Genomic DNA, 12,440 nt, shown 5'->3' with positions numbered 1-12,440 from the left:
TGCATTCTTTCCTACATTGTACTAACATTTTCTAATACATCTCAATGTGGTTGAGACCATGAGAGTGCGAAACATTCTGGAGAGTTAGAAATCATAGTTGGCTGCATTCCCTAGGCAATGATTTATGTAGAATTTGAAATTTGAAATGGATATTGAAGAATAAGTGGCATTTGGTTTGGATAGGCCACATGAAGGCTGTCTTTTCCTCATTTGTCTATGGTCCTATTTGTTCCAGAGTCACTCACTGAACAGTGTTATCTGCAAAGTGCTAGAGAGCACATGACAACACTGCTTACAAATATCCTTCAGAAAAATTGCTCCTTCCATGACACTTTGGTTTTTATAGACCTTAATGTTTATACATGTTAGTCTTTAAGATTTTATGGTGTTTTAGCTAAATTAGTTTAATCTATTTGGGGGGTTAACAACATCTTTTGAGGGACAGTCTTCCTTTATCATTTTCCCTGAGAATGTTTGAAACAGATAGCTAAGCACATAGGTCGTGTGACCTGCAAGAGCCGTGAAACATGGACTCACCAGTAACTAGCCTGGTGTTATTTGTATTTTGCTTTAGTTGTGTAGAGATTGGAAAACGACCAAGATGTTGTTTTAATGGTGTGCACATTATTTTGAAAAAGTAACAATTGTTCTCCCATAGTATAGGGCATACACTCTGAAGTTAAGACTGTGGGGTTCAAAGCCTGGTTCCATATTTACTAAGTGACTAGACAAGTTTCTTGTGCCTCTGTTTCTTCACATATAAAACAATGATAATAGGAGTTCCACCTGATGGGGTTGTTGTGAAGATTAAATGTTGTATGTAAGATTCCCAGAGCAGTGCCTGAGACATAGTAAGTGCTCAGTAAGGAGGGAGGGAAGGAGGAAGGAAAAGAAAGGGAGGGAGGGAGGAAAGAGGGAAGGAAAAAGAAAGACCCATTGAATGGGATATGCTTTAAACTTCTATGCTTGAGTTTTGCTTATTTGTTGAATTATTAGAAGGGTAGTTTTCATTCAAAAGCACATAAAAATTTTTTAAGCTAAGAGTTTGCTTGGTTATTTTTTATCATAATATTTCTAATATCTTTTGACTTTCAGCATTTCTTATCAAAGAAATGTTACTCTGAAGGGGAAAAAGGAAGGAGTATCTGGTAACATAAGATAGACCTCATAAGCAAAATATCATTAAGATGTACCAGTATAGTCTTTTATCACAGCAAGACAGGTATCCCTCTCTCTCTTTGGGCCAATAATTAATGCTCTAACAACACCCAAAGGAACCTCTGCATCTCTCTGAGGAGAAGTGCCTAGGTATGGAAAGAGTGTGGGTTTGGACCACAGACTTGGGGGCAAAGTACTAGTTCTATTGCTTTTTAATTATGTTACTTGTCTCGTACAAGTTAATTTGAACTTTCTGATCATCACTTCCCACATTTCTAAAATAAAAAGAATGATAATTGCTAAAATGCCTCACATAGCATCACTGTCCTCAGAAATCAATGTTCGGTTATTGCCTTTGTATCTGTGTTAATTAAGTTCATGGCATTTCTTCTTCCTTTATGTACAAGATGCTGCTCTACTTTTCTCCATCCTTACATTTTTCTTATCTTTCAAAACCGAGCTCAAATATTAGCTAAGGATTCTTTGTTCTACATTTGCAAACCACCTTGGCCTCTCCTTTCTGTGAGCTCCAAGTGGAATTTATGGCTGTGCAGTTCAGTACTGATTCCTTTCCCGCACGACTGAAGAGTGCTTGAGTGCAAGGTTTAGGTCTTACCCATATTCTCTCTCCTGCCCTACCCGACACTGTGGGGGATGAGGTCATAATCACTCCTAAATGCCTTGTTTGAAGTTTCCCACATAACCAATCTTCCCATCTACTCGCTTAGCATGCTTAGGTATTTCAGTACTTTGAAATGTGCTTATGTAGGTATAAAGAAAATATATATTGAAAGCAAAATAGCCCTCCCACTGGGAGGGAGTTCATGGAGTTGGCCTAATACTTTATCATCCACTTAGATACTGTGAAATGTGAGTTGACAGAGGGAAGGACAGAACATCTAAATAAGCTTGACCTCTTCCCTTCATTTTATTTAAAAATACATTTGTTAATTTAGGAGCCTGTTTGCCTTCTGTTCCAACTTACATAAAGGAAGAAATTGAAAACATGTGACCAAAAGTGTATATTAAAAGCAATAATAGAATGTGTCTGAATTCATTATTTCTATTGTACCTCTGTGGCCTTTCAGGTACTGGCCTCTGTCTTTTTCTTTTGTTACTTCTCTAATGTTCAGGAGTACATGATACCTTGTTGTGAAAAAGACAACAGTGGTCTGTATAAGCAGAGAAGTTCTGTATAAACTGTATTACAACTGAATTATCTATATAAGAAGGCAATACTATATCATACAGTATCAAATTTTTATATTTTGGTTTGTTTTGCATGCTTCAATGTTATCTAACAAGATTTAAGTATCACCTTTCACCAGTGAGTTTTCCTGTTATTTAACACCCAATCCTATTAATCCATACCTCAAATACAGACACCAAAAGTAATATACATGTGAAATAAATTTGAATTGATTGGCACTAGGGCAATAACTTCCATTTGTCTGCTACCTTCTACAGCAATGACAGTGCGTGCACACACATATCTTCCCCATGTGCTAACAACACACCTGTCATGTTGTTCTTCCAGTTTCCAGCTGTTAACCACCCTCAGTCACTGGAAAGAAGATATCTTGGAATTTTAAACAGCGTGTTACTGGACCTAATGAAGGTGGGACAAATTGATGTCGTATGAAACTTCTTTTGGTTTGTGGGTTCTCTTGTGTCTTAATTGTGACCATAGCCTGCTTTTATGAATTAAATGTTTTGTTATTAGATGTGTAATAGTGAATAATGGGGGATTATATCATGTTAAAAGGCATGGAATTTATTGAAAATATTAGCAGTATCTGGTATTGTAACATTCCATCTAAGCAGGACTGTGAGCTACCTAAATTATATTCCTAAAATTGACAGGATAATGACAATCTAAATATAAATAATAAGAAATAATTAAATTTACTCAGTACTCAAGAGCTGCTCAGGTATAAGGTTTTAAAACAAATCTTAAAATAAATGTTGAAAGAAAAGAGATTCTAACAGTTTTTGCATGATATTTAAGGGCTCCCATAAGGTTATTTTACCAGTGAACCTAATTCTGCTCCTTTTTTAATTTGGCCTCTTCTCCCCAAGACTTGGCTCTTTCTGGCTCTTCTTTTGACACAGATAATTGACCCCACTTCTACTACTGTGGCTGAGTGTTCCCCCTGTTGCTAGTGTCCCCATGCAGAACATCTTCCTTCTCTCAAGTGCTAAAAATGATCTCACAGTTTTTTATTCATGTTTTTCTTCCCTAGTAGACAGAGTCAGCCCCTTGAAGAAGAACTGGGTTTGGGCTTTTTTTTTTTTTGCTCATTTTTTCATATTTCTTCAGCTTTCAGTACAGCCAGCCAGTACATAAGCAAGTGCTATTGTTGTTGTTGTTTTTTTTAATAGTAGACCTTCAAAAAATAGTTCTTAATGGATGAGGTTTATTTTATACCCATTCAGACAACCATCAAAATCAGAGGTGGTTACACTGTGCATAGGGACTTTAAAGGCATACTTAGCACAGTTGCAAATTGCGGAGCAGTGCCCTCAGAACTTTGCTGTGCTTTAAACGATGGTAATCTGTGTGCCAAGGAACACTGTAAATAGGCATGGGGACAGAGGTGGGGAAGGGAGCATGGCCTTTGGGGAAGGCCATGTACCGTAAAACCTTTCAAAGACATTCTCAATATTCATTAACCTAGAAAGTCTTTCAGAAACCCCACAGCAAAGAAGCAATTCTGTCTCACCCAACATTTCCTTAATTTAATTAAATACTGAATACTTTTTAAAAAATAAAACTCCATAGCACTAGTGTTCTTCTGAACACAGTTTGAGAGATGCTATTAAAAAAAAGAACCCCCAAGACTCTTTCAGCTTAATTAAACATAAATTATCTCTTAAATCAGTTGGGTTTTATCAATATGTTCTTTCAGTCAATATTTATTTATCAGGGTCTTAATTATTTGGTAACTTTAAAAATGTAAATAGAATAAAGTAGAAGAACTGAATTAAATGCTATTTCATGTTTTCCGCATTGTCTCTTTTTAGCTAAAAATAATTAAACTTTCTTTGTTAAATTGTCACCAAATGTAATTACCAAACATCAGTGTGGAGGTACCTAGTAAAATCTAGCACAGCTAAAAGTACATCTTTCTGCATTTATACAAGTTTGGAAGTTAAGCAGTCTAATTCCTATTTATTTAATATATTTACCCTCAAATTTCCTGAACATTAAAAAACTTTTATTGAAATATATATTCATAAGGTATACAAAGTATGTATATATCCCAGTTACTTTTTATAATGTAAGCCTATCTATGTAACCCTACCCAAACTGAGGTATAGAATATTATGATCCCCTCTCAGACTCGATACTCCACCTGCCCCTACTCCTGGAAACTGTGATTCTGACTTGTCACCAAAGATTAATATTGCCTTTTTTTCCTTTTTTTTTAATGGTTGCCTCTCAAGTGCCCCCTACTGGGGACCTGGCCTGCAACCCAGGCATGTACTCTGACTGGGAATCGAACCAGTAGCCCTTTGGTTCTCAGTCCGGCTCTCAATCCACTGAGCCAAACCAGCCAGGGCTATTAGTGCCTTTTTATGATTAAATATTAATATGAATAGGATTAGTCCTTTTGTCTTTTAGTTACTGTTGAAGATGAATTTGAAAAATAAATAGTACCATTTACCCTTTCGTGAAGAAATATATTCTTACCCTGGCTGGTGTGGCTCAGTGTACTGAGTGCTGGCCTGAGAACTGAAAGGTCACTGGTTCAATTCCCAGTCAGGGCACGTGCCTGGGTTGTGGGCCAGGTCTCTAGTTGGGGGCATGCAAGAGGCAACCAATCAATGTATCTCTCACACATTGATGTTTTCCTACCTCTCTCCCTCCCTTCCCCTCTCTCTAACAGTACATAAATAAAATCTTTTAAAAAAGTAATATATTCTCTATGCCAGGGGTGTCAAACTAATTTGCATTGGGGGCCACAGCAGCCTCATGGTTGCCTTCAAAGGGCTGAAATAATTTTAGGACTATATAAATGTAACTACTCCTTAACTGTTAAGGCGTTGAAATTACATTCGGCCCTTTGAAGGCAACTGCAAGGCTGATGTGACCCCCAGTAAAAATGAGTTTGACATCCTGTGTCTCTGCCATTTCCCAAAAGCAGATTTGATAATTTTGTCTATATGTAAGTACCTAAAATGGCCATTTCATTCTGCATCTGTTTATATATATCAGCCATGTTATTGGGGTTTCAAGTCTCCAGAATTAATCCAAGCCCCTAATAACTTAAAGAATAGCTGCGCTAATTATATGGGTTCTATTTTAGTTAAAAAATTGTTTTATGCTTTCCTCATTATGACCTCATCCTTCCAATTAATTAGAAAATTAACAGCTATATTCATAAATGTAAAATAGGTCTTTGTGTGTATGCATAGTAATTTCTACTGTTGATAATCTTAAATAAATTAAAATAGCACTTTAATGCTAGTAGATATTTGGCTTCTGAAAGGTGATGTGTACTTCTAATTTAAAATACTACTCAGAGACTAACTTTCCTTTGTTTAAACCAGTATCATGCAGTTGAAACTGTTTTGATGTTAACTGTTTTAACTGCCTGTGAGACCAAAATCATTTTATATACCTCCACAGTTTTTGTTTTCTAATAAGGAAAAAGAAAGAAGTGAGATAATTTTATAGTTGTGTCTGAGTCAGCGTGAATATAAATCCATTTGCATGTAAACAGTGGCTTGGGTTTCCTAATTCTGACCCAAAAGGAATGTTTCAATATATGATAGGGATCTTCAACCTCAATAGTAATCAAAGATATAAATTAAAATAGGTATGAGATGCCATATTTAAAATATCTAATTTACAAGTACTAAAAAGGGTAATACCTATTGTTGATGAAGGTGCCAAAAAATTGGTAGACTCTCAGTTCCTGAGAGTAGTATCATTTGAGACAAACTTCCTAGGGGGTAGTTTGGCAACACACAGAAAATAATCCTTAAAAGTTAGTATACCTACCAGTTCCATGTTTAGGATTTGTCCTGTGAAAGGGATCGTGGATGTATGCAAAGATTTCAGGTGTTTGTCACAGTATTAATTATCATAGTAAAAAGCAACAGCCGTCTAAATATAGGAGATTGGTTAAATACTACACTTGATCTTAGCCAAAAGGACGAGAAGCGATGGAGATTGGTTAAATAAATCATGGTATATTCATACTACAAACTTCTATATAGTCATTTAAAAACATATTGTGAAGTTTTTTGTTGCAACATTGTTCATAATAAAAGAAGGGAAACAACTGAAATGTTATCATTAGGGAATTGCTAAAAAAGAAAAACCTAAGGTCCATCCATAGACTTGAAGATCTTTACTGATATAAAATGACCTCATAAGATCTAATGTCTAGTGGAAAGAAAACTAAGCACAGACCATTGTGTATATGCTACTCTTTGGGTGGAATAAAAGGAGCAGATAGAGGTATATACACAGTATCTATGGAAGGATACGCAAGAAACTGCTAACATGGGCTGCCTCCAGAGAGGGGGAGAGGAGAGAGATGAAGAATGTGTATTCTTTCATGTGAATATATACGTATTCCAAAAATATTTAAAATGGTGGAATGATGCTGTACATAATGTTTTTGATTAGTAAGTAAAAAGTGCAGGATACAAAACTTAAGTATATAATATGAGCCAGAAAATATTATATGTGATATTCAAAAAGGGGCTGGGAGGGCATATCCCCAGAGGCCAGCAACAGTAAGATTTTGGATGATTTAGATAGCCTTTTTTTAAAAGTGTTTTGGACTGAACTGTGTTTGCTAGGTATTATTAAAAAAAATAAGATTTGTAAGACACATTAAATTTGATGTTGTAACGTTCTTTCCAATCCTAACTTTATTTCCTAAGAATTTATTGAAGTTGGACCCAGCTGAAAGATATTTGACAGAACAGTGTTTGAATCACCCTGCATTTCAAACCCAGAGACTTTTGGATCGTTCCCCTTCAAGGTCAGCAAAAAGAAAACCTTACCATGTGGAAAGCAGCACTTTGTCTAACAGGTAAATATTTCCTTTTAAGGAAATGCAGATGCAGTGTTGGTCTTACAAGTAGGTGGAGGTGGTGGGTGCTTAAATGATGCAATTAGAGATAAGAAGGAAAGCCCTCTTTATTCAAAAATATCTTCGTTATGCTTATTATGTGATTCAGAACCACAATTTAAGAGTTGTGTGGGTCTTACAGACTTTCTCATCTTTAACAACTATATTATGGAAACCTATGCATTCCCTGGGAATGGTAGCATGGGTTAACAACAAAGAGGGGTTCTAGCCTCATGAGCCAGAAGATTCTGTGTAAATGGGACCCAGAGGTTATATATACCTAGGGAAGAAGGGCAAGTTAGAGCAAGGAGATTTCTGGAGGGAGAAGAGGAAACCAAACCCATGTGGGTGGGAAGGTACCTAGGACAGTCTTTGCAACTGAACCAAGTAGGTCTGGGTCTATAGAAGGATCTTGTGTTTTTGTTGCTCTTACATTTTAAGTAATATTTGACAGGTTTTTTTTTTTTCATAAGAATATGGGAATAGTAAAGTCAGTTTGGAAGACAGTGATTTAAAAATTTTTAAATAGAATTTTCAGCATAATCTTTTTAAAAAATCCCTCTATTTCTGGGGATGGGGAGACTCACAAGGGATTGGACCATGCAATCACCTTCTCTCTCCAGAACTGCCATTCCGTGGTTTCGTTAGTTGCATTTACAGGAGAGCAGAATGATTGTCACAGGCCCCCTGTCTTCCTTCCTCTCCCAAGAAGCTGATCTTGTCGTCTGGTGTTGCTTAGTCTGTGGGAGATAGGAAATAGTTTCTCTCATGTACTATTAAAAGAGAAATAGAAAAAATAATTCTTAATATGAAGCTTTTTAAGTATAAGTTTTCTCTTATTTTCCCCCAATTTTCTCTCCATGTAGAATAACTATTCTTAATGTAATGGAATTTTGAAAGCTCAAGATCTAGCACTTTTTAGATCTGTGAGTGCATCCATATATTGAAAAATGGGGACACCGATAATTAAACAACAATAAAAAAAGAAGGGTTTATATGCGTATATTACATTCTCTTCAGTGGTTGTCCATTTAACACAGTTTCCTTACAATTATGTATCAAAGAGATGGAATTTTCAAAGCAGTTTTTTTATTGCTGTGCTTGACAGGGCTCCAATTTGAAGACAATTTGATGCCCTCTCCATGTAGAAATTATGTACAAAGCCCAGTGCCTTCAGGTTAATAGCAAGGCAGAACCTTTCAGGATAGCAGTTTAGAATTGTAATACATTTGTGGAAAACCTAACTCTGACAAATGCTTCTACCTTAACTAACTTTATAGTGTCCCTTTTCTCATTAGAAAGTGTATCCTACATTGATTGTTATGAGTATGTCCTTGACATGTAGGTTTGTTTGTGCTCCTCATTGAGAGCAGTGTTTCTAAGTGTTTCAAAAACTCTAGCAGCTGCCCTCACTTTTCTCTATCCTTTTTTGGCTGGAGCTTCAGACATTTCACAATATTTGCATGTGTTATTTCTACTATTACTCTTTCTGGGCCTGGAGGAGAAAGGGGAGGAAATAGGGTTATGAGAGCCCAGGGGAACCAGGCAGAAGGAGCCACCCCGTGGGAGCTGTAATCCAGAGGGACACAGCTATGGTCCGAGTCAGGGTGCTGATGCTAGGAAGGAACAGGGAAGACAGCCCCCCACCCTTTGCACTGCTAAGCCCAACTGGGAGTTAGATGGCAAGGGAGCCTGGGTGTCACAGTCTACAGGCTCCTGAGGTCCAGGCCAGGGCAGAGAGGAGTGGTGAATGGCTTGGGGGTTGGGCAAGTAGAGAATAACCAACACACTTAATCATATGTACTTATGGGTGAGACTATTTGTCTGTCATCATTTGGGGTTTTGGAAAGTTGGGAACATATTCTAGTTACCAAGATAAAAATTGACAAACGACTCTGGAGACTGTCTGTTATTGACTGGGAATAGACTCTGTTGACATCATTTAACAGAAAGCGAAACTTGCCTTTCTTTGGAATTTCTTTCTAGCTCTGGGATCTGCCATTTAGTTAGCTTTTATCTGAGTGACCTTATTTACTGCTGAAATTCTTGTAACCCAACTGCGAGAGAATAGTGAGTGCATTTGGAAGATGGGGCCTTCCACACTAGTGCAGGCTTGCTAGACATCAGATATACTTGGTAACACTCTGAACAGTAGGAGGAGAGGGAAAGGGCCCTGACCTTTGATGCCTGAGCAAGTGGGTTCTTAGAGAAAGTGGGAAGGCATGGTTTCACAGATTACCATTCTACAGGGAAAAAAGTGTGACTTCTTCCAATTAGTGTGTGATGGAAACAGAACTCTTCCCAAATCAAACCGTCTTTAGCAGTAACATTATTTGCAGTAAAATTTCCTGAATGCATAGTAAAAGGGAATTATTTATTACTTAAAAATGTTCTTATCTATCTGTAGCTACAGTTTGATCCTTTAATTACAATAGAACAAAATGATCTTGCTGTGATATCATTTTCAGCTTTCATATATAGGACAAGATTTTCCTCCAGATGTATAATTTATATTTTGAAACAAGTAGGAAGTGAAGCTTTAAATCCTAAAGAAGGCCTCAGTCAGTTTGGAATAATGACATGTGAAATGAAGAAGAGAAAAAAATGTGTCTTTTGGAGAGGAATGAACTCTTTACATCTTTGTGGTCCAGTTAGAGACAGATTCTTACTGCGTGTACAAGGAAGTGTCTGAAATACCCCAGCAATTGCCGCTTCTCTAAAACATAAATATTGATCATCGTGTTTTCCAACAAATGTCACCAGGCAGCTTACATTTCTTTTTAGAGTGTCATTTTTCTTTTATTGAGTACATTGTGAGAATTCTCATTCTTTGATGATACAGGCTAAAGACAAAAGAGACACTGGTGTCTGTATGTGTATGCTGTCAGTGTATACCTCTGAGGCAGGCTCTTGAGTTTGGCAAATAAAAACATAGCTCAAGAAACCCAGTGACCTTCAAGTGTAAATGTTGCCTTCTGACATTCAGGCAGACAAAAGATAAAGAGTTTTTCTGTAGCTCACCTCTCACCTTCTTACTGGGCGTTCTGTAACCAACACTCATATGAGCAGCAACGTGGCAAAAGTATGCTTCCCCAGATTATCAGTTAGAAACTGTATAGGCAGCAAGTTTGCTGAGCTCTTAAGGATGCCCAAATCATTTCATCAGGACCAGTGCTTTGTTGCAGAGTGACTTGATCTAAGGCACTTACTGCTATTGGTTAGTTGTTATTTGTTGACCCTAGTTTGAGAGATTTAATATTTTTAGTCTTTGAAGTGATTTAGGTATTTCTTCTTCTTTTTTTTTTTAATAAAACTTTGTGTGTGTTTGCTATTAAGGAAAACTGATGTACATTTTTTGGTTTGTTTTTAACATAGAAGCCAAGCCAGCAAAAGTGCCGCTTTGCAGTCTCACCACAGGTCGAACAGCAAGGACATCCAGAACCTAAGTGTGGGTCTGCCCCGGGCTGACGAACCTCTCCCTGCCAATGAAAGCTTCCTAAATGGAAACCTTGCTGGAGCTACTCTTAGTCCCATGCACACCAAAACCTACCAAGCAAGCAGCCAGCCTGGGTCCACGAGCAAAGATCTTACCAACAACAATATACCACACCTTCTCAGCCCAAAAGAAGCCAAGTCAAAGTCAGAGTTTGATTTCAATATTGACCCAAAGCCTTCAGAAGGCCCAGGCACCAAGTACCTCAAGTCGAGCACCAGATCACAGCAGAACCGGCACTCATTTATGGAAAGCTCTCAGAGCAAAGCTGGGACACTGCAGCCCAGTGAAAAGCAGAGTCGGCACAGCTACATTGACACCATTCCCCAGTCCTCTCGGAGTCCATCCTACCGGACCAAGGCCAAAAGCCACGGGGCATTGAGTGACTCCAAATCTGTAAGCAACCTTTCCGAAGCCAGAGCCCCAATTACAGAGTCCAGTACCAGTAGGTACTTCCCATCCAGCTGCTTGGACTTGAACTCTCCCACCAGCCCAACCCCGACCAGGCACAGTGACACGAGAACTTTGCTCAGCCCCTCGGGGAGAAATAACCGAAGTGAGGGCACTCTCGACTCACGCAGAACCACAGCCAGACATTCAAAAACCATGGACGAGTTGAAGCTGCCAGAGCACGTGGACAGCAGCCATTCTCATTCTCTGTCTGCCCCTCATGAATCCTTTTCTTATGGGCTGGGCTACACTAGCCCCTTCTCCTCCCAGCAGCGTCCACACAGGCATTCCATGTATGTGACCCGGGACAAAGTGAGAGCCAAAGGCTTGGACGGAAGCTTGAGCGTAGGACAAGGGATGGCAGCCAGAGCCAACAGCCTGCAGCTCTTATCACCTCAGGTACAGCTAAGAGCCTTAACCAGATGTGTTGGCTCACCATGGGGAGATGGTGGAGGGGTGAATAGGGTCAGTCTGCAATTTTCCCTACTATAGGAGGCTGTATTTTCTTGATAGGATGCATTTAGGGACACAGTACTTGAAGGACCAATCTGTTAAAAAATTTTATGTAAGCCAATTATTGAGTACTCAGACCTCAAAAAGCTTTTTAGAAATCTGTTTTATCAGATGTTCCTTTTTGGCATATTTTGTTGAGAGCATCCTATTTTCTTTTATTGTAGAGTTCTTTGACTATATGTGTGTGTGTTTTTCATTTTCTTAAAATTTAGTGTCAGTTTATGGGGATTTTTCTCTAATCACTCCAGACCACTTTTGCTTAAATCATACCCTTTGCTAAGACCTTAGTCAATATCTTAACCAAATTGAAGAGTTTTAAATTTATCTAGAACTATGGAGAAATTTAACATTGGGCCAGGACAAATGTTAATATTTAGTCTTGGATTGTTTTTAAATCTCAAGGCAATGTTTTTTGCATAATATTTCCTCCATCTTAATTGATCTTCAGACTCTAGAACTGACACATCTGTTTATCTTTTTTTAATCCTCACCTAGGATATTTTATATTATTGATTTGAGAGAGAGAAGAAGAGAGACAGAAGGAGAGAAACATCAATGTGAGAGAGAAATATTGATCAGTCTCCTCTCATGTGCACCCCAACCAGGGATGAACCCACAACCTAGGCATGTGTCCTGACCGAGGGATCAAACCTGCAACCTTTTGGTGCATGGGACAACGCTCCAACCACCTGAGCCACCCAGCCAGGGCCTGACACTGATCTGTTTAAAAGCAG

General features: G+C 38.2%; 1 protein-coding gene across 3 annotated transcripts in view; it reads left to right on the top strand.

Moving 5' to 3' along the window:
* The window catches only part of CDKL5 (cyclin dependent kinase like 5), a 148,638-nt gene that overhangs the window by 112,147 nt on the left and 24,051 nt on the right, over nt 1-12,440 (top strand). For all 3 annotated transcript variants that reach the window (XM_045855815.1, XM_045855813.1, XM_045855814.1), the window contains exons 10-12: nt 2,696-2,776; nt 7,060-7,211; nt 10,626-11,592. In XM_045855815.1, the coding sequence (XP_045711771.1) occupies nt 2,696-2,776; nt 7,060-7,211; nt 10,626-11,592 (1,200 nt within the window). The remainder of the gene's footprint in view (nt 1-2,695; nt 2,777-7,059; nt 7,212-10,625; nt 11,593-12,440) is intronic.

This window comes from Phyllostomus hastatus, unplaced genomic scaffold (genome assembly GCF_019186645.2).
Source record: "Phyllostomus hastatus isolate PE091 unplaced genomic scaffold, TTU_PhHast_1.1 phas_scaffold_12, whole genome shotgun sequence".
NCBI lineage: Eukaryota > Metazoa > Chordata > Mammalia > Chiroptera > Phyllostomidae > Phyllostomus > Phyllostomus hastatus.
The sequence above is the reverse complement of the archived record's forward strand: the minus strand, read 5'-3'. Positions and strand labels throughout refer to the sequence as shown.